At 45.0% G+C, this 26,458-nt stretch overlaps 1 protein-coding gene across 1 annotated transcript in view; it reads right to left on the minus strand.

Annotated features, from left to right (window-relative positions):
• Positions 1-26,458, minus strand: part of LOC115083430 (dynein regulatory complex protein 11-like) — a 378,622-nt gene that overhangs the window by 229,160 nt on the left and 123,004 nt on the right. The window contains exons 7-8 of the mRNA XM_029587237.1: positions 15,476-15,560; positions 6,382-6,480 (exon numbers count right to left, since the gene is read on the minus strand). Of these exons, the coding sequence (XP_029443097.1) occupies positions 6,382-6,480; positions 15,476-15,560 (184 nt within the window). The remainder of the gene's footprint in view (positions 1-6,381; positions 6,481-15,475; positions 15,561-26,458) is intronic.

Consider the following 26,458-nt stretch of genomic DNA (forward strand, 5'->3'; position numbering starts at 1 on the left):
TTTCATGGATGCTGAGGACTCTGCTGGCTTGGGGGAGCTGGAGGAGGGCCACGTGGATGCTAGCGTGCGGGGGGATTGGGGGATGTGATGCAAGGGGTGTGCATGATGCCAGCTGGGTGGCTGACTCGGCGTAAGAAGCTCTCTCATTCTCATGGACAGACTTTGCATTTCACGCTGGATCACTCTGCCTCTCTAAGGTGCCTGACACTGCAGACCCTGTCTACTTGCTTTTTCCTTTCAGGGATGCTGAGGACTCTGCTGGCTTGGGGGAGCTGGAGGAGGGCCACGTGGATGAGGGGCCTCAGATGTACTTTCTGTGGTGCTGCAGGGGTTGCAGTCTGCTGAAGGGGAGTCTGATGCATTTTTCTGTCCAAGAGACCTCTGTGGATGTGAACGAGATGGAGGCAGTTCCTAGTGCAGAGAGCGGGCAGTCAGGGCTCGTTTCTTTCTCTTCCGTGCATCTGTTGTTCCCTGCACGTGCCCGGATCAGTCCAGACCATGGGCTATGCGCCTCCCTTCCAGCAGGTGGAGACAGAGAAAACCTTGAAAGGCGCCCTCCTCGCTTAACCTGGCGAGCCTCCTGCATCCCTCCAGTATTTCTCTGTCTCCAGCACACGGAGGTGGTGCAAACCCTGCAGTCCTGCCCTGTTTCTGGGGTTAGGCTCTCCCTTAAAATAACTAAGAGTGAACTCGCTACAAGTTCTGAATCAAGAAAGTTAAAAAAAAAAAATTGGCTGCAATCCAAGACACCCCCCCCCCCCCCCCCCGTCTAAATCGCCGCGTTTTTGATGAATTTCGCCGCGTTGCGCGGCCATCTTTATGTGTGGCATGTGGTGAATCATCCATGATGGCACTGTAGATCAGGACCAGGATTTCTTTTTACAGGAGGGCTCTGTTTTCCCTGGGGGACAGGACGTTGATTCTGATTCTTTTTCTTTTCATTTTGTCCTCCTTATGCATAAAACCTTTTTGGCCTCCAGGTCTCCGCAAGGTGCTGCTTTGCCGTTTGAGACCTGCGCAGGGAGCGTCCCCCGAGGTAGCCAAGCGCACGGATGTGCCCGCGGCTCTACGGGTCGCGATGTTATAAAAGGGGCGGTGGCTTCGGGGAGGCTCAGCCACTCCGATGGTTCCGAGCGGTGCGGCTGTGGATGCAGGGGCCTCCCCTTTCCTCCCCCCCCCCCCCGCGGGTGGGGGATTGGAAGATGAGCAGGGGAAACAGACCCCCCTTGGAAGGAGATGACCCTAAGGTGGTCCGTCCGTTCCAGAGGGAGGAATTGGAGCCCCTCATTCCGGCTGTGCTTTCTGAGCTCGGAGTGGAGCTCCCCCCGCAGGCTCCGCCACAGGGCTCGGTGGATCCAGTCCTGGCGGGATTGAGAACGCCGACCCGGGCTTTTCCTTTCCACCCCGTGCTTCAGCAGATGATGACCAGGGAGTGGGAGGCTCCGGATGCTGGTTTGCGGGTTGGTCGAGCCATGGATCGGCTTTATCCGTTATTGGATGAGTTTCTGGAGCTCCTGCGGTCCCCGAAGGCGGACGCTTCAGTTTCGGCCGTTGTCAAGCGGACCACTATCCCAGTCGCAGGCTCAGCGGCTCTCAAGGATCTTCAGGACCGCGAGCTGGAAGTCCTGCTCAAGCGCATTTTTGAGGTGTCGGCCCTGGGTATCCGGGCGGCGGTGTGTAGCAGTTTATATGCTGAGGGCGAGCCTGCACTGAGTTCAGCGATTGCTGACGTCTCGAGATCTTCCTCCAGGAGAGTCAGAGAAGGCGCAACATTTGGAGGCTCCGGTGGCTTACGGAGCGGATGCGCTGTATGACCTGCTCCGCACCTCCTCTCGCTCCGTGTCGTTGGCAGTGTCAGCGAGGCGGCTGCTGTGGCTCCGCAACTGGTCAGCGGACGTTTCATCCAAGGCTCAGCTTGGGGCTATTCCTTTTAAAGGTGTTTTTTTTATTCGGGGATGATTTGGAGCAGTTGATAAAGTCCCTGGGAGAGAAGAAAGTTCACAAGTTACCAGAGGGTTTCCATCATCCCGCTCTCGTTTTCGGGGCAACGGAGGTTTCAGCAGAACAGGCAGCAAGCAGCCACACAGCGACAAGCGTTGGCCATGAGTCAAGTCTGGTCCTCGTCCTTTCGGGGACGCAGAACCTCCCAGGAGGATGGTTCTTCCTCCTCTCTCGCATCTAAGACTACACAATGAGATGGGACTGGCCCATCCCTCGATCCCTCGGGTTGGGGGTCGCCTGTCCCGGTTTTAAGAGGCGTGGGCCACAATTACTTCAGATCAGTGGGTGCTAAGCATCATCGAACGAGGCTAAGCTTTGGAATTTGCTCGACCTCTCAGAGATTTCTACCTAATAGCTCCATGCGGTCCCCAGGTCAAAGGGCAGATTGTTCATCAGACTCTCGAACGCCTCCTGCCTCTCGAGGCCGTAAAGCCGGTGCCTCCAGAACATCGGAGGAAGGCAAGGTACCTTCATTAACTTTGTAGTCCCAAAGAAGGAAGGAACCTTCCCGCCAATTTTGGACCTCAAGAAGGTAAACAAGTTTCTCAAGGTGCGCACTGCCACATGGAGTATCTGCGTTCAGTCATCGGAGCGGCACGCAAGGGAGAATTCCTGTGTGTGTGTGTGTGTGTGTGTGTGTGTGTGTGTGTGTGTGTGTGTTATTGCAGCATACTAAGAAAGAAACTTACCGGTTACCTGTTTATATGTTCATTTTTGCTTGATTCGTTGCTAGTCTTATTCTGCTTTGATACTCTATATACTGAAGGGATGCAGGAGGCACACCAGGTTATGTGAGGGCGCCTTTCAGGTTTTCCCTCTGTCTCCACCTGCTGGGAGGGAGGCGCATAACCCATGGTCTGGACTGATCCGTGCTACTACAGCAACGAAAATTATCGAGTAAGAACCAGGTTTTGTTTTTTTATGATCCCTAGGGATCCGTGACAGGATCTGCAACAAGAAGCCCGCTGCCAAAAGCAAGTTCTCTGGAGATTTATTTGCATCATATTCTGGTGGCCAATTTCAGCACCGTATGCCCAATATTCAAAAATAAACTGATCCCTAACGAGAGAGAGTGTGAGGGAGAACAGGCATGGGTGTGTGTGAAGACACTGCTAGCAAAGGTTTTACTCAGTATCTCATTAAATACTGACTCCCTAATGAGAGACAGTGTGAGGGAGAACAGGTCTGTGTGTGTGAAGACACTGCTAGCAAAGGTTTTACTCAGTATCTCATTAAATAGTGACTCCCTAATGAGAGACAGTGTGAGGGAGAACAGGCGTGTGTGTGTGTGTGAAGACACTGCTAGCAAAGGTATTACTCAGTATCTCATTAAATACTGACTCCCTAATGAGAGACAGTGTGAGGGAGAACAGGCGTGTGTGTGTGTGAAGACACTGCTAGCAAAGGTATTACTCAGTATCTCATTAAATACTGACTCCCTAATGAGAGACAGTGTGAGGGAGAACAGGCGTGTGTGTGTGTGTGAAGACACTGCTAGCAAAGGTTTTACTCAGTATCTCATTAAATACTGACTCCCTAATGAGAGACAGTGTGAGGGAGAACAGGCGTGTGTGTGAAGACACTGCTAGCAAAGGTTTTACTCAGTATCTCATTAAATACTGACTCCCTAATGAGAGACAGTGTGAGGGAGAACAGGTCTGTGTGTGTGAAGACACTGCTAGCAAAGGTTTTACTCAGTATCTCATTAAATACTGACTCCCTAATGAGAGACAGTGTGAGGGAGAACAGGCGTGTGTGTGTGTGTGAAGACACTGCTAGCAAAGGTATTACTCAGTATCTCATTAAATACTGACTCCCTAATGAGAGACAGTGTGAGGGAGAACAGGCGTGTGTGTGTGTGAAGACACTGCTAGCAAAGGTATTACTCAGTATCTCATTAAATAGTGACTCCCTAATGAGAGACAGTGTGAGGGAGAACAGGCGTGTGTGTGTGTGTGAAGACACTGCTAGCAAAGGTATTACTCAGTATCTCATTAAATACTGACTCCCTAATGAGAGACAGTGTGAGGGAGAACAGGCGTGTGTGTGTGTGTGAAGACACTGCTAGCAAAGGTTTTACTCAGTATCTCATTAAATACTGACTCCCTAATGAGAGACAGTGTGAGGGAGAACAGGCGTGTGTGTGTGTGTGAAGACACTGCTAGCAAAGGTATTACTCAGTATCTCATTAAATACTGACTCCCTAATGAGAGACAGTGTGAGGGAGAACAGGCGTGTGTGTGTGAAGACACTGCTAGCAAAGGTTTTACTCAGTATCTCATTAAATACTGACTCCCTAATGAGAGACAGTGTGAGGGAGAACAGGCGTGTGTGTGTGTGTGGAGACACTGCTAGCAAAGGTTTTACTCAGTATCTCATTAAATACTGACTCCCTAATGAGAGACAGTGTGAGGGAGAACAGGCGTGTGTGTGTGAGAAGACACTGCTAGCAAAGGTTTTACTCAGTATCTCATTAAATACTGACTCCCTAATGAGAGACAGTGTGAGGGAGAACAGGCGTGTGTGTGTGTGTGAAGACACTGCTAGCAAAGGTATTACTCAGTATCTCATTAAATACTGACTCCCTAATGAGAGACAGTGTGAGGGAGAACAGGCGTGTGTGTGTGTGAAGACACTGCTAGCAAAGGTTTTACTCAGTATCTCATTAAATACTGACTCCCTAATGAGAGACAGTGTGAGGGAGAACAGGTGTGTGTGTGTGTGAAGACACTGCTAGCAAAGGTTTTACTCAGTATCTCATTAAATACTGACTCCCTAATGAGAGACAGTGTGAGGGAGAACAGGCGTGTGTGTGTGAGAAGACACTGCCAGCAAAGGTATTACTCAGTATCTCATTAAATACTGACTCCCTAATGAGAGACAGTGTGAGGGAGAACAGGCGTGTGTGTGTGAGAAGACACTGCTAGCAAAGGTTTTACTCAGTATCTCATTAAATACTGACTCCCTAATGAGAGACAGTGTGAGGGAGAACAGGTCTGTGTGTGTGAAGACACTGCTAGCAAAGGTTTTACTCAGTATCTCATTAAATACTGACTCCCTAATGAGAGACAGTGTGAGGGAGAACAGGCGTGTGTGTGTGTGTGAAGACACTGCTAGCAAAGGTATTACTCAGTATCTCATTAAATACTGACTCCCTAATGAGAGACAGTGTGAGGGAGAACAGGCGTGTGTGTGTGTGAAGACACTGCTAGCAAAGGTATTACTCAGTATCTCATTAAATAGTGACTCCCTAATGAGAGACAGTGTGAGGGAGAACAGGCGTGTGTGTGTGTGTGAAGACACTGCTAGCAAAGGTATTACTCAGTATCTCATTAAATACTGACTCCCTAATGAGAGACAGTGTGAGGGAGAACAGGCGTGTGTGTGTGTGTGAAGACACTGCTAGCAAAGGTTTTACTCAGTATCTCATTAAATACTGACTCCCTAATGAGAGACAGTGTGAGGGAGAACAGGCGTGTGTGTGTGTGTGAAGACACTGCTAGCAAAGGTATTACTCAGTATCTCATTAAATACTGACTCCCTAATGAGAGACAGTGTGAGGGAGAACAGGCGTGTGTGTGTGTGAAGACACTGCTAGCAAAGGTTTTACTCAGTATCTCATTAAATACTGACTCCCTAATGAGAGACAGTGTGAGGGAGAACAGGCGTGTGTGTGTGTGTGGAGACACTGCTAGCAAAGGTTTTACTCAGTATCTCATTAAATACTGACTCCCTAATGAGAGACAGTGTGAGGGAGAACAGGCGTGTGTGTGTGAGAAGACACTGCTAGCAAAGGTTTTACTCAGTATCTCATTAAATACTGACTCCCTAATGAGAGACAGTGTGAGGGAGAACAGGCGTGTGTGTGTGTGTGAAGACACTGCTAGCAAAGGTATTACTCAGTATCTCATTAAATACTGACTCCCTAATGAGAGACAGTGTGAGGGAGAACAGGCGTGTGTGTGTGAAGACACTGCTAGCAAAGGTTTTACTCAGTATCTCATTAAATACTGACTCCCTAATGAGAGACAGTGTGAGGGAGAACAGGCGTGTGTGTGTGAGAAGACACTGCCAGCAAAGGTATTACTCAGTATCTCATTAAATACTGACTCCCTAACGAGAGACAGTGTCTTTCAGTATAGAGGTCCCTCCTCTCATCAGTACTCAGGTAATACTCATCCCTACAGCATGTGTCTTTAATTATAGAGATCTCTCCTCTCATCATTACTCAGGTAATACTTATCCCTACAGCATGTATGTCTCTCAGTATAGAGGTCCCTCCTCTCAGCATTACTCATCCCTACAGTGTGTGTCTCTCTGTATAGAGGTCCCTCCTCTTATCATTACTCAGGTAATACTCATCCCTAGAATGTGTCTCACCTTTTTCTCCTTCTTTTTTCCTTTCTCTTTTGCCTCTTTTTTCTTCTTCTCTTTCTTAGCTTGTTTCTCTTCTTCCTGTCTTTGTATATCGTCTTTCACCTGTAAATTGGAAGATTGTAGAGGAGGAGGTCTCACTTCAGGTCATGGGTGTGTCACTAACAGGATTTCACACACATACATGGGCCTTGCTGAGAGAAGGGATTAGGTGTGTGTGTGTAAGAGAGAGAGAGAAGGGATTAAGGTGTATATGAGAGAAGGGATTGTGTGTGTGTGTGTGTATGTATAAGAGAGAGGGAGAAGGGATTAGGGTGTATATGAGAGAAGGCTTTGTGTATGTGTGTGTGAGCGTAAGAGGGAGAGAAGGGATTAGGGTGTATATGAGAGAAGGGATTGGGGTGTGTGTGTGTAAGAGAGAGAAGGGATTAGAGTGTATATGAGAGAAGGGATTGGGGGTGTGTGTGTGTAAGAGAGAGAGAGAAGGGATTAGGGTGTATATGAGAGAAGGGATTGGGTGGGTGTGTGTGTGTGTAAGAGAGAGAGAGAGAGAAGGGATTAGGGCATATATGAGAGAAGGGATTGTGTGTGTGTGTGTGTGTGTGTGTAAGAGAGGGAGAGAAGGGATTAGGGTGTATATGAGAGAAGGGAATGGGTGTGTAAGAGAGAGAGAGAGAAGAGGGAATAGGGTGTATATGAGAGAAGAGATTGTGTGTGTGTGTGTAAGAGAGAGAGAAGGGATTAAGGTGTATATGAGAGAAGGGTTTGGGTGTGTGTATGTGTGTGTGTATCTACGAGAGAGAAGGGATTAAGGTGTATATGAGAGAAGGGATTGGGTGTGTGTATGTGTGTCTAAGAGAGAGAGAAAGAAGGGATTAGGGTTTTTTTGAGAGAAGGGATTGGGTGTGTGTGTGTGTAAGAGAAAGAGAGAAGGGATTAGGGTGTATATGAGAGAAGGGATCTGGTGTGTGTGTATGTGTAAGAGAAAGAGAGAGAAGGGATTAAGGTGTATATGAGAGAAGGGATCTGGTGTGTGTGTGTGTGTAAGAGAAAGAGAGAGAAGGGATTAGGGTGTATATGAGAGAAGGGATTGTGTGTATGTGTGTGTGTGTGAAAAAGAGAGAGAAAGAGAAGGGATTAGGGTGTATATGAGAGAAGGGATTGTGTGTGTGTGTTTGTGTGTGTGTAAGAGAGAGAAAGAGAAGGGATTAGGGTGTATATGAGAGAAGGGATCGGGTGTGTGTGTGTGTGTAAGAGAAAGAAAGAGAAGGGATTAGGGTGTATATGAGTGAAGGGATTGGGTGTGTGTGTGTGTGAGAGAGAGAGAAAGAGAAGGGATTAGGATGTATATGAGAGAAGGGATTGGGTGTGTGTGTGTGAGAAAGAGAGAAAGAAGGTATTAGGATGTATATGAGAAAAGGGATTGGGTGTGTGTGTGTGTGTGTGAGAGAGAGAAAAAGAGAAGGGATTAGGGTATATATGAGAGAAGGGATAGCAAATGTTGCTTACCTGTAACAGGTGTTCTCACAGGACAGCAGGATGTTAGTCCTCACATAAGGGTGACATCACAGGATTGAGCCCAATCTCGGAACACTTTTGTCAAAGTTTCTAGAACTTTGACTGGCACCTACTGGGCATGCCCAGCATAGCACCAACCCTGCAGCCAGCAGGGGTCCCCCTTCAGTCTCATTTATTTATTTTATTTATTTATTTAAAAGTTTTTATATACCGGAATTTAGCAGGCTGCCTTCATTCCGGTTTACAGATATAACAACTTAATACATTTGGGAGCAACTGACAATAAACAGGAAAACAACTGATATCAAACGAATTAAAAGATAATAAATAAGAGACATCAAATAAGATAAAATCAACATCAAAATGCAACTTGGATAACTTATATCAACTATTTTAAGTGATGAGGAGAAGGGCATGGAGTATAGTCCAGATTATGATATAGCGTAAGGCGGCGAGGATTGAAGGTAGATGAATCTATGAAAAAATGATTATTATGAGCTTGAGAGAAGGTGTATAGAATTGACGTGATGGTACATTAATGGTTTAAAACAAGCTCTATGATGATATTCTTGATATTGCGGTTATAAAATTGACTGTGGTTAGGTGATGGATGTTATGAGTGGTTAGTCAATTCCATCTTTGAAGGTTTGTCTGAAGATCCATGTTTTGAGTTCTTTCTTGAAAGTTTTGGTGTTGCTTTGAGAACTGAGGTGTTCCGGTAGTGAGTTCCAGAGTTTAGGTCCTGCTATGGAGATGGCTCTGTTTCTTTTAGTAGAAAGTATGTGCGAAAAATAAAATAAGAAAATGTAAACGAACCCAACTCCGCGGGGCAGCGGGCTGGTTTCGTGAGGACTAACATCCTACTGTCCTGTGAGAACACCTTTTACAGGTAAGCAACACTTGCTTTCTCACAGGACAAGCAGGATGGTAGTCCTCACATATGGGTGAATACCGAGCTGAGGATGCCCGAGCAAAGCACCAAATGCACCCAAAGGTGTGCAACAGGCACAACAACAGGGGTGGAAATTTGGTTAGGAGGGCATCATGAACCCTAAACGGGTCGGTGGAAGGATGTTGGGTAGTTAAACTGAAAACAAGTTGCGTAGAACGGACTGGCCAAAGATGGAATCCTGTCTGCCAGCCTTATCTAAGCAATAATGGGCTGCGAATGTATGGAGAGAGCTCCAGGTAGCAGCCTTACAAATATCAGGAAGCGGTACTGATCGGAGGTGTGCTACTGATGGCGCCATGGGCCTGACCGAGTGTGCTTTTACACGGTCTTGTAGCGGAATGGCTGCTTGCTGGTAGCAAAAAGAAATGTAGTCCTATAACCAGGAGGAGAGGGTCTGCTTTCCCACAGGATTTCCCAATTTGATGGTATCGAAAGAAACCAACAACTGAGTGGATTTCCTGTGGGCCGACGTGCGGTCCAGATAGAAGGCCAGAGCACATTTGCAGTCCAAGGAATGCAGAGCCTGTTCTCCTGGGTTTGAATGGGGCCCGGGAAAGAAGGTAGGTAGGACGATGGATTGATTAATATGAAATTCCGACACTACCTTCCGGTAAAAACGTAGGGTGAGTGCGGAGAACTACCCTGTCATGCAGAATCTTAGCGTAAGGCGGGTAGGTAACTAATGCCTGCAATTCACTAACTCTGCGAGCGGACGTGATAGCGAGAAGGAAAACTACTTTCCACGTGAGATAGCGGAGATCACAGGAGTGGAGAGGCTCAAACAGAGGTTTCATGAGCCGTCCCAACACTACGTTAATGTCCCAAGCAGGGGCAGGAGGGTGCAGAGGAGGTTTTAAGTGGAGCAAGCCTCTCATGAAACGTGATACTAAGGGCTGCGTTGAAATGGAGACATTTCCTATACCCTTATGGTACGCAGACACTGCACTAACATGCACCCTGATAGAGGAAGTTTTCAGGCCTAAATCTGACAGGTGCCAGAGATGGTCCAGAAACTTCACCGTGGAACAAGTGAAGGGGTCTAAGGACATAGATGTACACCATACTGCAAACCTCTTCTTTTGGAATGATAAGACCTTCTCGTGGAAGGCTTTCGTGAAGCTACCAGGACACGGGACACCGACTCTGAAAGGTTAAGAGGTTGGAGTATTAACCTTTCAACATCCAGGCAGTCAGAGACAGGGCCTGGAGGTTGGGGTGGCGCAGGCATCCATTGTTCTGAGTTATCAGAAGTGGATCCTTCCCCAGAGGAATGTGGCAGTGTACTGATAAATCCTGGAGGATTGGAAACCACACCTGGCGTGGCCAGTGAGGGGCTATCAGAATCATTACGCCCTTGTCCTTCCGTAGCTTCACAAGAGTCTTTGATATGAGTGGAAGTGGAGGGTATGCACAGAGGAGATCGCTGGCCCACGAGATGGTGAAAGCGTCTCTCGGTTGCGAGTGCTGGCTGCGAGTGAGGAAGCAGAAGTTTTCTACTTTGCGGTTGTGGACTGACACAAAGAGTTCTATGTGAGGGTAAACCCTAACGTTGGAATATTGTGTCCGCTACCGTGGGGTTGAGAGACCACTCGTGTGGAAAATGTGCGGCTCAACTTGCGGCTCAACGTGCGGCTCAACACCCAATCCCTTCTCTCATATACACATTGTCCACACCTGGCAAGCAGGTGGCTGTGAGGTACATCGAGTGGGAAAGGGCCCACGCCCATATCTGTGCAGCTTCCTGACACAGGAGGTAGGAGCTTGTTCCCCCTTACTTGTTGATGTACCACATCGCCACCTGGTTGTCGGTTTGAATCAGGATGGTCTTGTTTGAAAGGCAATCCTGAAGGACTCTGAGGGCATATCTGATTTCCCGAAGCTCCAGGAAATTTATCTGGTGTTTGGCTTCCTCTGGAGACCAGGCTCCCTGAGTCTGCAGGTTGCCGACATGAGCACCCCACCCTAGGTTGGAGGCGTCTCTCGTCAAGGTAATTTGAGGTTCTAAAGTCTGAAATGGAAGGCCTTGAGTTAAATTGGAGTGTTGCATCCACCAGGCCAGCGATAGTCGGAGCTGTGTGGTAACGTGAACAATTGTTGTCATTGGCTGACAAGCTTGAACCCACTGGGATTTTAGAGTCCACTGCATGACTCTCATGGCTAGGCGGGCCATCGGCGTGACATGTACTGAGGGTGCCATGTGGCCTAGCAGTATGAGGAAGTGACGAGCAGTTGAGGATACTTGAGTCTTTAAAAGATGCGCCAGAGAGGCCAGGGTGAAAGCCTAATCCTGAGGAAGGAAGGCTTTCGCCTGTATAGTGTCTAGGTCGGCCCCTATAAAAGATAGGGTTTGGGATGGAACTATCTTGGATTTGGGATAGTTGATTAGAAACCCTAGGGAGATCAGGGTATGGAGAGTGAGACGCAAGGACGTCAATGCAGCTTGCTGAGTCGGGGCCCTTATCAACCAATCGTCGAGATAAGGGTAGACATGGACACCCTGACTGCTGCAGAAGGCGGCGACTACCACGAGGCGCTTGGTGAATACTCGTGGAGCAGACGCCAGGCCGAATGGTAGTACACGGTACTGAAAAGGACTAGGGCCGACCAGGAATCGTAGGAATTTGCAATGAGATGGAATAATTGAGATGTGTGTGTATGCGTCCTGGAGATCTAGAGAGCATAGCCATCTCCTTTTTGGAGAAGAGGAAGTAGAGCCCCCAAGGATACCATCTTGAACTTCTCTCTTTGTAGATACTTGTTTAGGGTGCGAAGGTCCAGAATTGGATGAACGCCACCTGACTTTTTTGGGATGAGGAATTACCGGGAATAGAACCCCTGCCCCCGTTGGGAGAAGGGCACTGGTTCTATTGCCCGGAACTGGGGGAGGGTTGATACCTCCTGTTCCAGAAGAGAGTGGTCGGATGATCCCCATGCCAGCCGAGGTGGAGAGTCCACCGGTACAGTCAGGAAGTTTAGGTGGTAACCCTGAGTGACCACTGCAAGTACCCACTGATTGGAGGTGACTGTGTGCCAAGTGTTGATGAAGTGGCACAACCGACTGCCGACCAGTAGTGATGGAAGAGGAGGTTGGCTTATGCTCTCCAGGAAAGAGTCAAAACCCTGATGCTGGTCCTAGCTGAGGAGCAGGTTGGGTCTTCTGAGGTTGGGACTGCCTGGACTGACCTTTTTGATAAGATTTGGAAGGGCGACCTCGGGAAGCCGGAGGATAATACCTTCTTGGTTTGAAGACTGATCGCTTAACATCTCGCCTGAATGTCCTCTTGGAGGTGGATGTGAAGTCAGCAGGCACTGAAGAAAGTTGACGCAGCGTTTCATGGTGATCCTTTAGCTGCGCCACAGTCTCCTGGATTTTGTCTCTGATGAGATTATCCCCAGCACATGGTAGGTCAGCTAACCTGTCCTGTACCTCTGGTCTGAGGTCAGAGGATTTCAACCAGGCCCACCTTCTTGCACTAATCCCCGCTACGGACACCCTAGAGAAAAAAAAGCGACTGAAGGGGGACCCCTGCTGGATGCAGGGTCAGTGCATTGCTGGGCATGCCCAGTAGGTGCCAGTCAAAGTTCTAGAAATTTTGACAAAAGTGTTCCGTGATTGGGCTCCATCCTGATGATGTCACCCATACGTGAGGACTAACATCCTGCTGTCCTGTGAGAAAGCACTAGAGTCAGGTGAAAGAGGAAACAGGAGAAAAATCAGAGGAGAAGAAATCTGGAAAAGCACTAGAGTCAGGAGAAAGCAGAGTTGCTTACCTGTAACAGGTGTTCTCCGAGGACAGCAGGATGTTAGTCCTCACACATGGGTGACATCATCGGATGGAGCCTGGCACGGAAAACTTATGTCTAAGTTTCTAGAACTTTGACTGAGCCTCAGTGAACATGCCCATGAATGCAACATACCTCATGTCCATATGGGGTCCTCTTCAGTCTTATATGAATGAATCCAAGAGCATAAAATAATAAAAAAGAAAAAACCCACATAATGGAAACCCAACTCCACAAGGTGGCAGGCGGGTTTCGTGAGGATTAACATCCTGCTGTCCTGTGAGAACACCTGTTACAGGTAAGCCTCTCTGCTTTCTCCAAGGACAAGCAGGATGACAGCCCTCACACATGGGTGAATCCCTACCTACAGGCTGCCCCCCAACATAAAAGGGGATCAACAAAACACCACAATAAGTGCCAACGGGCACAAATACAACCAGTTTTGTTGGTAATGGGGGGATGGGTAGCCCGAACAAAAACAACAGACAATAGGTGGGAACAGAATGGGTTCTACACCTCCAAACAAGTTTCGAAGGACAGACTGGCCAAACCTGCTGTCACGTCGGTCATCCCTATATCAACAATAATGCAATGTGAATGTGTGGAAAGAACTCCTCCATAGGAACTGCTCACAAGCGGGCCACCAATGCTGCCATGGCTCTAACAGAGTGAGCTTTAACATAGCCCCCAAGATGCAGTCCCACTCGGCATCATAGGAGGAGATGCAGTCTGCTAGCCAATTGAAAAGTGTCTGCTTGGTAATGGCGATGCCCACCTTATTCCCATCAAAAGAAACAAAATGTTGTGTGGACCGTCTAGGGCCTTTGGTTCTGCTCCATAGAGAAGGCTAAGGTTCTTTTGCATTCCAAACTGTGCAGGGCTTGCTCATCTTTGTGCAAATGGGTCCCGGGAAAGAACGTTGGCGGGACAATGGATTGGTTAAGATGGAAGTCCAACACCACCTTAGGCAGCAACTTAAGGTGCGTACGTAAGACCATCCTATCATGGAAAAACTTAGTGTAAGGTAGATAAGTCACTAAGGACTCGAGCTCGCTGGCCCTATGTGCTGAACTGACCACCTCCAAAAATATGCCCTTCCAGGTCAAGTACTGCAGGTCACAAGAGCGCAACAGGTCAAAGGGAGCTTTCATCAGCTGAGCTAACACCACAAGGAGGTCCCAAGACCCAGCAGGAAGCCTTAGGGGAGGCTTCAACGGAAGCAGACCCCGCATGAAACATACAAGTATAGGCTGTACAGAGCTGGGCGTACCATCTTCACCACAGTGATAGGCGCCAATCACACTTAGATGAACTAACGCAGTTGGTCTTCAAACCAGCTTCCGATAGGTTTAGAAGGTAGTCAAGCAGTTTTTGTGTGGTCCAGGAGAAAGGATCCAGGATCTTTTGCTCACACCACATGGAAAACCTTCTCCACTTCAATCTATAGGACTTTTTAGTGGAAGGCTATCTAGAAGCCAATAAAACCTGAGTCACATCTTCCAAGAGATCGAATGGTTGCAATATCAACCTCTCAACATCCAGGTTGTGAACAACAGGACCTGTAGGTTGGATGGCGCGATCCTGGGTGATAAGATCTGGGGAAGTCCCCAGCCTGATCGGTTTCCAGATAGACATCTCCCTGAGGAGTGGATACCAAACCTGTCTTGGCCAGTGAGGGGCTATAAGGATCATAGTCCCTCTGTCCTCATGAAGCTTCAAGAGAGTCTTTGCTACCAGTGGAGCTGGAGGATATACATATAGAAGACCCTTGCCCCAATGGCGGGCAAAGGTATCTGAGGCTGGCTTTGTCACGTGTCCTGTACAGTGAGCAGAACTGTGGAACGTTCCTAATCCAAGGGGCTGCAAAGAGATCCACATCTGGGCTTCCCCAGAGGTGGGAAATCCAATTCATGACTCTTTGGCTCAGAGACCAATCGTGGGGTCTAACGGCGCGACATGGTCTGACCGCTATCACATTCTCCATTCTGGCCAGGTATATGGCCCTGAGCACCATCCCTAGAGAAAGGGCCCACGACCAGATCTGGACCGCTTCCTGAAACAGGAAGTATGATCCATATACTCACTGCTTGTTGAGATACCACGTTGCCACTTGGTTGTCGGTCTGTATCAGAACAACTCTGTTGGACAGCCGATCTCTGAAAGCCCATAGACCGTACCTGATAGCATGGAGCTCCAGGAAATTGATTTGAGAGAGAGGTTCCTGAACGGACCAAAGGCCCTGGGTGCTGAGCCCATCTACATGAGCTACCCATCCTAGGTGGATGCATCCATGGTCAGGACAATTACAGTGGGAGGACTTTGATAAAACATCCCCTCTCCAGATTTGAAATTTCCCACCACCAGGCTTGAGTTCCAGTGGAGAGCTGCTGTAGGGAATCCCCCACTTCTTCAAACTCTAAAGGTGATTCTTCCCCAGTCCCCACACCCAGCCTGGCCCGCAGAAGAAAATCCAACTCTCCATAACTGGACTCTCAAAGGGAAATCCCATCCACGACAGGAGAAATCCCAACTCTACTGTCCAGCAACAGTAGCTCCCTCCTCTGCTGCCCTGCAGGTGCAAAAAAGGTCTCCTTCAGTCTCTAGGGGAAATATCCCCCTTCCAATGCCCCATGGGGAAAGCTCCCTGCTACTTCACACCTTGCAGGGGAGGTTCTCCCCAGTGCCCTGCAACTACTCCTCATACCATGAACAGAAACCCCACCCGCTGCAAAGGTGCCAGCATCCTGCTTGCTGAAGACAGCAAAAGGAGAGAAAGCATTGGTGCACAGGGTAGTAATGAACTTTTAGGAGGAGGAGACTTAAGCTGAACAGAAGGAAGTGAGTTACCTGCTCAGGTGACTTCGCTGCAAAGATCAGCAGGGAACCCCCATCACTGGCCTCAGGAAACTCTGGAAAGCGCCCTGAAAAGTCACTGTGACACACAATCACAAGAGAAAAATCAGGAAATTACACATCATCGAATCAATGACCCCCACCTGTATAATATCACTGACAACTCCCCATACACCACCACTCTCACCTCTCTCATATCACTCACACCTCCCATACACCAACACTCTCACCTCTCTCATATCACTGACACCTCCCATACACCAAGACTCACCTCTCTCATATCACTGACACCTCCCATACACCAACACTCCCACCTCTCTGTATCATATCACTTACACCTCCCCATCACCAACACTCTCACCTCTCTATCATATCACTGACACCCCCCATACACCAACACTCTCACCTCTCTGTATCATATCACTGACACCCCCATACACCAACACTCCCGCCTCTCTGTATCATATCACTGACACTCCCCATACACCAACACTCCCACCTCTCTGTATCATATCACTCACACCTCCATACACCAACACTCCCACCTCTCTGTATCATATCACTGACACTCCCCATACACCAACACTCCCACCTCTCTGTATCATATCACTCACACCTCCCATACACCAACACTCCCGCCTCTCTGTATCATATCACTGACACTCCCCATACACCAACACTCTCACCTCTCTCATATCACTCACACCTCCCATACACCAACACTCCCGCCTCTCTGTACCATATCACTGATACCCCCCATACACCAACACTCCCGCCTCTCTGTACCATATCACTGACACCTCCCATACACCAACACTCCCCGCCTCTCTGTACCATATCACTGACACCTCCCATACACCAACACTCCCGCTTCTCTGTACCATATCACTGACACCTCCCATACACCAACACTCCCGCCTCTCTGTACCATATCACTGACACCCCCATACACCAACACTCCCACCTCTCTGTATCATATCACTGACAACTCCATACACCACTCTCACCTCTCTCATATCACTCACACCTCCCATACACCAACACTCTCACCTCTCTCATATCACTGACACCTCCCATACACCACTCTCACCTCTCTCATATCATTGACACCTCCCCATACACCAACACTCCCACCTCTCTGTATCATATCACTGACACCTCTGCTTTGTAGCGATTAGAGCAGTCAGAACTGGCTCTTACGACCTGGCCCAGACAGCAGGAAAGAGTGGCCTTGGGACATTCCCCCCCCACAATCCCTACCGTCATCTGGAAGGAGCCGGATGCCATGAAATTCAGGGTGGCAAAATAGTTTGGTGAGTCCCAGTACGGCATGGGGCCTTCATATAATTTCAGGATAGGCCGAGAGCTGAGGCGATTCCTGCTAACCACAGAATCCTCTGGCAAGCCCAGCCATGAGGCTCGGGGAGGGAGGGTGGGCTCCCTGTATCTCCTGCGCCATACCTGCCTGCGTGCCACGCGCTGCCGTGGGACCCGACCCTCTCCCTGCGGGGCCAGTGGCTCGGGCTCTGGTGCGGGCACTTCCCTTGCCCGTTCTTGTTGTCTGCGGCGAGCCTGCTGAAGCTGCCAGTATCCCCCAACCAGTAAACCTGCCACAAACATTATGGGTTTAGGAAGACAGGCCAGGTTAGAAAAGGTGTTTGTATTAAGCCCAGGAGGGCCTGCCAGGCGTCTCTGATACAAGGCCTCATTTTATCGCGAGCAATAAAAGCTGTGATCCACAATTACGGCCGCAGTGGTGCGATTAAAAACTCTTTCCCCTCCAGTGCAAAAGCAAGGTGCAGTTATTTCTGACATTAAATCCCATGTTAAGGTGCGCTGATCTATCGCGGGATGTGGCAGGACACCTTCACTTCCATTAACACCTTCCACTTGCATACTCACAATAAATGTTGCATGCTGGCGTGCGCTACGATATTTATCACGCCCTAACACATCTCAATAAATGACCCTGTAAGTTTGTACCTGAGGAAACAGAGGGTTAAGTGACCCTCCCAAGTCACAAGGAGCGGCAGTACAAATCAATGCATTCATAATATCACAAACATAAAATCAGAAAAATGTCCAGATAAAACACACATACCTAAAGATAACTCTAACTATAAAGATACCTAAAGATAACTCCTACCGACTCTATAGATACCTAAAGATAACTCTACTGACTGTATAGAAACCTAAAGATAACTCTACTAACTATAAAGATACCTAAAGATATCTCCTACCGACTCTATAGATACCTAAAGATAACTCTACTGACTGTATAGAAACCTAAAGATAACTCTACTAACTATAAAGATACCTAAAGATATCTCCTACCGACTCTATAGATACCTAAAGATAACTCTACTGACTGTACAGATACCTAAAGATAACTGTACTGATTGTATAGAAACCTAAAGATAACTCTACTAACTGTATAGATACCTAAAGATAACTCCTACCGACTGTATAGAAACCTAAAGATAACTCTACTAACTATATAGATACCTAAAGATAACTCCTACCGACTGTATAGAAACCTAAAGATAACTCTACTGACTATATAGAAACCTAAAGATAACTCTACTAACTGTATAGATACTTAAAGATTACTCCTACCGACTGTATAGATACCTAAAGATAACTGTAACTGTATAGGAACCTAAAGATAACTCTACTGACTGTATAGATACCTAAAGATAACTGTACAGATTGTATAGAAACCTAAAGATAACTCCTACCGACTGTATAGAAACCTAAAGATAACTCTACTGACTCTATAGATACCTAAATGTGGGAAATATGCGCTTGCCAGCAAGCCATTTCATCAGGGTTAAACACTAACTTCCCTTCTCCCTGACATTTGCCTGAATAAAAGCATCACTTGTGCTTAAGCCTCTCTGCCTAGGAGAGGATACCTGACTTCATGTATTTCTCTGGCCTATAATTAATCCTGTTAGCCTGAAAGAAGGGCTGGGTTTTCCCTAGTCAGAGGCAGGACAAAGTCAGGAGGTATAGATTTCAGCAGCCAATGAAATGATCCGTGCACACCCCCTGAGCCAAAGCCAATGGTGTAATGACTCTTCTGTTGCTATGGGAAAGTAGCCAATCATGTAATGACACATCATCTGCCTTTGTATGAATGTACAATAAAAGGAAGAGGCTCGGGAGGACAAACCTTCTTTGCCTTCTCCCTCTTCCTGCCTGCCATGAAAGCTGTCTGATGCCTCTTCATTACTGCAATATCTGGTGACCCGCGACAGTGATGATAAACTCCATGCTTATTTCGGCTGGACATAGCCTAGGTACGTACCGTTCAACAGATTTGCAATCGTTAATATTTTAAAAAAAAGTACTTCTTCGTAATTTTTAAAAGTATTTCTCAGCAAGTTTGTTCCCCACACTCGTAAGCATGGGTAGTGATTTGACTGTACAGCAGCGGCTACATGCCAGAGAGCTGCAGCAAATCATCAATAATCATTATTTCATCACCAGAAGAAAAATAGCGCAAGTCAGCCTGGGGGACTTAGAAAAATTAATAAGTGAAATAGCTTGCCGTTGCCCTTGGTATTCGATGGAGTCTGGAACTCTAAATACCCAGGAATGGATTTCAATCGGCAATTATCTTCATATGGCTCCCAGAGCTCCCATAAAGCAAAGATTAACATGGCAAAAATGTACAGAAGCCATCGAACACATGGTAGAAAAAAAAGGTTTAAAAACAGCAGTTTCAAACCATGTGCTTTTAGAAGCAGGCAGACATACCCTTCCCCCATCTTCTCAGTCTTCCTCAGAGACAGCAAATTCTTTGTATCCTCAGCTCCCCATACCTACACTCAAGGCACAAGCCATTCACACATCTCCGCCTTCTTTAGAAAAGCAACCCTTGAGAACAATAGAGCCACCACCTGGCCTGGGTGGGGCGATTAGCATTGAATTTCAGCAGAAACTGCAGAAAGAAAACCTTACAGAAACAGAATTATTAGAAGGACTTCAAGCCTTCCCCATCACAGAAAAGAACCATGAACAAAGGGGGACAGAAAATGAAATAGAACATCTGGGGACACACACTCACATGGCTCCTGTGGCTTCCTCTGCATCCACCTCAGAGAAAAGACCCCAGGAAATAGAAAACACTGAGGTCAGAAAAACTAGCCTTCCTCCATCTTGCATGCAACCCCCTTCCCCCACTAACCACTCCCTGAACCTCCATTTGCCATTGCCTGAGACAGTCATTAATTCTGCATCACCAATTTGTGCAGGTAAATTACTATCTCAAACCACTGCTCCCGGTAACAATTTATATGCAGCGGTCAGTATGGGATTTCATCTAGAACATGGAAATCTCACAAGAGAGGAATTATTGAAAGGGATTCAAGCCTTTCCCATTACAGAAAGAAACAAAGAACTAGGTGTGGCAGCAATAGAGTTGAGTGCAGCCCGGAGTGCCATGAGCAGTGGCTATGCCCCCAGGTCTTCAAAGAAATCAGCGTATAAGACCTTGGGCCAAGCAGCTGCACTCCTGCGTTACAAGCAAAGAAAATATCAATATGAAAAAAAGGATTTAATTAGACTCCTGCGTTACAAGCAAAGAAAATATCACTATGAAAAAATTGATTTAATTAGACTCCTGCGTTACAAGCAAAGAAAATATCACTATGAAAAAACTGATTTAATTATACACTTCAATGACCTCTTGCAGACCAGATTAGGCGGCAAAGTAACTGTGCAGACAGTACAAATTTGGAAAAAATGGTTTCTATTGGTCTTCGATGTTCAGTTGCAGAGGGACTGCATGCTTAAGGAGTAGTTTCTATTTGAAATTCAGTTACAAAAAATCTGCATACTTTGAGAGTATTTTCCCCCACAAAGTGAATGCTGAACCTTATGTTACAAACTGTACTGAAATTTGAATAATATACTGTATAAATTACATGTGAAAATTTCCCTTTTGCAAAGTTTATTTGGCTCACATTTAAAATGACTCCATTTCTCTGAGATTTAAGTTTATAGTTTGAATTGCTAGCGTACAGAACTTACTGTGATTCTCCCTAAAGTAAATTAAAAAATAGTATCTGTCTGCACAGAATCAGCAAATCCTGGGCCAGCCATTGTCTGTGGTCAATTGTTAAACAATGCTATCTTTAAGTTTATTGACTGAAGGATTAACTCCTTGGGTGTAGTTCTTTTCTTTTGAGAAACACTGCTCCTCCCCCCCTTTTTCTGTAACTCTTGCTAGCCACTCATGGGGGAGGGAGGGAGAACTTTTGAAAGGAAAAAAAACTGGACTTAGTACTGCAGTTTCTCTCTCTAGTTTAAATATGTTATAACTCAGACAGATTAATAGTAGTTACAGTCACTTTAGCATGCAGCAGACAGAGCTGAGCAAACAGCGTGTTTAATTTCCTATTCTAATAATTATAAGAAGAAATTCTATTCTGATACTCCACATTGAATTTAAGCTAAGAGTATTATTGATTGCAACCTGGAACAATAGTTGCAATCTATCAAGTAATGATAGGGTCTCCACTAGGAGGCGCTATGCTATTCTACAAGTTATATTATATTATTGTTTTAATAATTCTGTTGTATAATAGTTTTTATTTTTCAGATCTGCGGTCCTCATGTATTAAGGACACTTCAGTTTTATTTTCTTTTTCACAAAATTTATACAGAATTCTGAACCTTAAAATTTTTACTGACAGAGGTTGCTACATATAAAGCAATCCCTCCCAAGCCTTTTCTTGCAAATCCAAATTGATTTTATTAAATTGAATAATAGAATTGATTTCTTCAAGGTTAAAAAAGTAAGAATTTCACTTTAATCCTTACCTTAGTAATTTTTTGCTGTATGCCAGTTTTTAATATTTTCCAGATTTACAGCCTTCCTGCCATGAGGAGATGTGAAGATGACACTTTGCAGTTTATTTTAACATTTTTCTAACACCTTTTGACTTTTGATCCTTGATCTAATTTTGTTTTTGATAACTTTTTGATAAGATTTTTAGCTCATATTATGTGTTATCTGTTGTCTGTCTTGATGCAAGAAATATTTGCAGGATGGATGAATGTGTCAGTTTTGTGTAAATTAATATTTGCAAGATGAATGAATATATGTCAGTCTTGTGTAACATATGTTTAATGTAATGTCTGAAATACTTGTCATTTGATTCAGCTTACAGCAAATGACTTTTCCTTTAAACGATTAATTTACACTTATTGCTATTTTACTGAATGAAAATTGATCACTGCATAAAAACTTTCTTGATAATGGGGTTACCCTCTTTTCTGAATAATGGCTCTGCTTACTGCAGCCATTCCTTTGCATGAATTTTGTCAATAATTGAACATTAAATACTTATTTGGCATCCCACACCACAGGGCAAGCCATTGTGGAGAGATCAAATCATACCCTTAAGAGCTCTGGACCAAACAAAAACAAAAAGGAGGGATAATTGCCCCTGGATTTTTCCCTAAGAAGGACTGGCTGAACAAGAACAAAGTATTGTTTACTTTAAATCATCTAAACATATCAGGTTCACATAAGAACACAGCCATGAGTAATCATTATGGGACTAGGGTTAGTCACCCACAGCCATCAGTTTTGTATAGAATATTTAATGTCTGGTACGATCCCGTTCCCTTAAGATGGGGAACGAGGATATGTTTCTCTGCTTGCTTCCACAGATATCAAGCCGTGGAAAGATGGAAAGGTGTCCAGGTCTACAGGACCCGATCCCAAACTTCTCCCTGAGCTTCCACAGCCCTCAGAAGGACAGAGACCGGACTCCTTGCAAAAAGCAGCACCACATGACCTGGGGATAGATCAAGGCCCTATCTGACCAATCTGCACAACTCTTGGAACAGCAAGGCCTTGAGAAAACTCCAGAGAACTTATTAGCCGCCTTTTCTTGCCTGAATGCCAACTCATTAACAATTGTGTTCTGCATCCTCCTCCTTTGCCTTATTTCTCCAGCTATGGCGATTTCAGAACAAGGACTCTGACAGGACAACATGCACAGAACTTTTCACACCTGTTGAATCGAACAGACTGTTGGATCTGCACACACATGCCAACCCAAGCCTGCGGAGGACTACTGATGCATGCTGTACCATTTAACCTTACAGTATGGACTAATTATCCTTTACAGAGAGGTTTTCATTAACTCTCCAGTTAATAATACCATACTACACATTGGTAGCTGTATTCAAGAGACTGCCGCTCTTTGTTGTTGGGACTATGATACAGGGGATGGGAAAGGGATTCAGGTGGGAAATATCCATATTGTAACCGAACCTTTGTATTAATCACTGAACACTTACATAATTATACCACATATATGTATGCAATTGGCAGATTTCAGGATGTGCAGTGGGAGACCCAAGCAGGTACAGAAAGTATAGAGGGGATGAAGGATTTACCTTTTGTAGTTATATAGCCCAAATGATAACCAATGACATGTCCACTAATCTGTTAGGAAACATATGGATGTTATGTGGGCGTAGAGCATATATGTACATTTCCCCAAGATGGAAAGACAGATGCCCTTTAGGCTACATCTTCCCCTCGTACTATGCAGTCAAAAAATTTACCCAAAGCAAGGCTCCGTAACAAAAGGGAGGCGATAAATAATCCCATAGAAAAGTATACAGAAACTCAGATAGCTAGAAGCCTGTTTCCCCCAATGGGAACAGCTATGAATTACAGAGACTTACACGTCCTAGCTAACTGGACGACTGCCATTTTTAATCAGACAGTCCATGCATTAAAACTACTCACAACAGAAGTTTCTCAGATTAGAGAAGTAGCATTACAGAACAGCTATACTTTAGAAACCATTTTAGCCTTAAGGGTGGTGTTTGTGCATTAATTGGATCTCATTGCTGTGTGTACATATCAGATTATAAAGCAAACCTCACACATACCATAGAGCAGATAGAAACCATGGTTGCTGATGCACCATTTTCAGACAGAATACCAACTTCTCCATGGGACTGGCTATGGTCCTGGCTCCCTGATATTTCTGGTCTCAAAAGGGTGATTTCTATTATAATTACTGTAATTATCTTAATTATTTGCCTGTGATGCTGTATTCAGTGCATACCCAACCTCATATCCATACTGAAACCTTGCTCTCAGCCCGGATATAAAGATGTCTTGTAAGATGCATAATAGGGAATCACGAGCCCTGCAGAGTTGGCACACCACCTGCACCAGCTCTGGGTGATATGGAGATTCAGAAGCTCATCGGTGGCTGGCACACCACGCCGAATTATAGCTTTCTTCTCTCCATAATCCCCCTTCCCCTATTTCCAGCCCATACCAAGACATAACAGATTTCAGTAAGGGTCTAAAGCTTTACTGAGCTGCCCTAAACAAAAACAGAAAGGGTGAGATGTGGGAAATATGCGCTTGCCAGCAAGCCATTTCATCAGGGTTAAACACTAACTTCCCTTCTCCCTGACATTTGCCTGAATAAAAGCATCACTTGTGCTTAAGCCTCTCTGCCTAGGAGAGGATACCTGACTTCATGTATTTCTCTGGCCTATAATTAATCCTGTTAGCCTGAAAGAAGGGCTGGGTTTTCCCTAGTCAGAGGCAGGACAAAGTCAGGAGGTATAGATTTCAGCAGCCAATGAAATGATCCGTGCACACCCCCTGAGCCAAAGCCAATGGTGTAATGACTCTTCTGTTGCTATGGGAAAGTAGCCAATCATGTAATGACACCTCATCTGCCTTTGTATGAATGTACAATAAAAGGAAGAGGCTCGGGAGGACAAACCCTCTTTGCCTCTTTGCCTTCTCCCTCTTCCTGCCTGCCATGAAAGCTGTCTGATGCCTCTTCATTACTGCAATACCTAAAGATAACTCTACTGACTGTACAGAAACCTAAAGATAACTAACTGTATAGAAACCTAAAGATAACTCTACTGACTGTATAGATACCTAAAGATAACTCTACTAACTATATAGATACCTAAAGATAACTCCTACCGACTCTATAGATACCTAAAGATAACTCTACTGACTATATAGAAACCTAAAGATAAGTCTACTAACTGAATAGATATCTAAAGATAACTCCTACCGACTGTATAGATACCTAAAGATAACTGTAACTGTATAGGAACCTAAAGATAACTCTACTGACTGTATAGATACCTAAAGATAACTGTACTGATTGTATAGAAACCTAAAGATAACTCTAATAACTGTATAGATACCTAAAGATAACTCCTACCGACTGTATAGAAACCTAAAGATAACTCTACTAACTATATAGATACCTAAAGATAACTCCTACCCGACTCTATAGATACCTAAAGATAACTCCTACCGACTGTATAGAAGCCTAAAGATAACTCTACTGATTGTATAGAAACCTAAAGATAACTAACTGTATAGATACCTAAAGATAACTCTACTGACTGTATAGATAACTAAAGATAACTCCTACTGACCGTTCAGAAACCTAAAGATAACTCTAACTGTATACAAACCTAAAGATAACTCTACTGACTGTATAGAAACCTAAAGTTAAATCTACTGACTGTATAGATACCTAAAGATAACTAACTGTATAGAAACCTAAAGATAACTCCTACTGACTGTATAGAAGCCTAAAGATAACTAACTGTATAGAAACCTAAAGATAACTCTACTGACTGTATAGATAACTAAAGATAACTCCTACTGACCGTACAGAAACCTAAAGATAACTCTAACTGTATACAAACCTAAAGATAACTCTACTGACTGTATAGAAACCTAAAGATAAATCTACTGACTGTATAGATACCTAAAGATAACTAACTGTATAGATACCTAAAGAAAACTACTGACCGTACAGAAACCTAAAGATAACTCTACTGACTATATAGAAACCTAAAGATAACTCTACTAACTGAATAGATACCTAAAGATAACTCCTACCGACTATATAGATACCTAAAGATAACTGTAACTGTATAGGAACCTAAAGATAACTCTACTGACTGTATAGATACCTAAAGATAACTCTACTGACTGTATAGAAGCCTAAAGATATCTTTAGGTTTCTATACAATCAGTAGAGTTAACTAACTGTATAGATACCTAAAGATAACTCTACTGACTGTATAGATACCTAAAGAAAACTACTGACTGTACAGAAACCTAAAGATAACTAACTGTATAGAAACCTAAAGATAACTGGTCTACCACAAGCAACTGTACGCCCTTTACAATTAATACAAAATGCAGCTGCTCATATGTTATACAATACGCCACGGTCAGAACACATTACTTCTGTTTTACAACATCTGCATTGGTTACCAATTACATATCGCATCACTTACAAAATTCTAACTACAATACATAACCTACTTTATAATACTAATTCTATCTGGTTATGCTCTTTATTGCGAATCTACAGACCATCTCGACAACTCCGTTCTATTGATAAATGTATACTTGAATGTATATAAAATCTGTCAGTTTGGCACTCACCCGTAAACGAGCTTTTTCTGTTGCCGGTCCAGTACTTTGGAACTCACTGCCTGAACACATTCATCTAACTGCTAGTCGTACAGAATTCAAGAAACTACTAAAAACCCATCTTTTTACTCAGGCTTACAATATATATTAAGTTTACCATAACATATTTCTTTGTATTTTATGTTTATTTTATGATTTTAATAGGATTGCATATGTTTGTCAATGTATTGTTAGTATAATATTATTTGTGTATGTATTAATATGTAAAACGCCTAGACGGATAGTTCCCTACCCATTGTGCGGTATATAAGAACTGTAAATAAATAAAAATAACTCTACTGACTGTATAGATAACTAAAGATAACTCCTACTGACCGTACAGAAACCTAAAGATAACTCTAACTGTATACAAACCTAAAGATAACTCTGACTGTATAGAAACCTAAAGATAAATCTACTGACTGTATAGATACCTAAAGATAACTCCTACCGACTGTATAGAA

This window comes from Rhinatrema bivittatum, chromosome 2 (assembly GCF_901001135.1).
Source record: "Rhinatrema bivittatum chromosome 2, aRhiBiv1.1, whole genome shotgun sequence".
NCBI lineage: Eukaryota > Metazoa > Chordata > Amphibia > Gymnophiona > Rhinatrematidae > Rhinatrema > Rhinatrema bivittatum.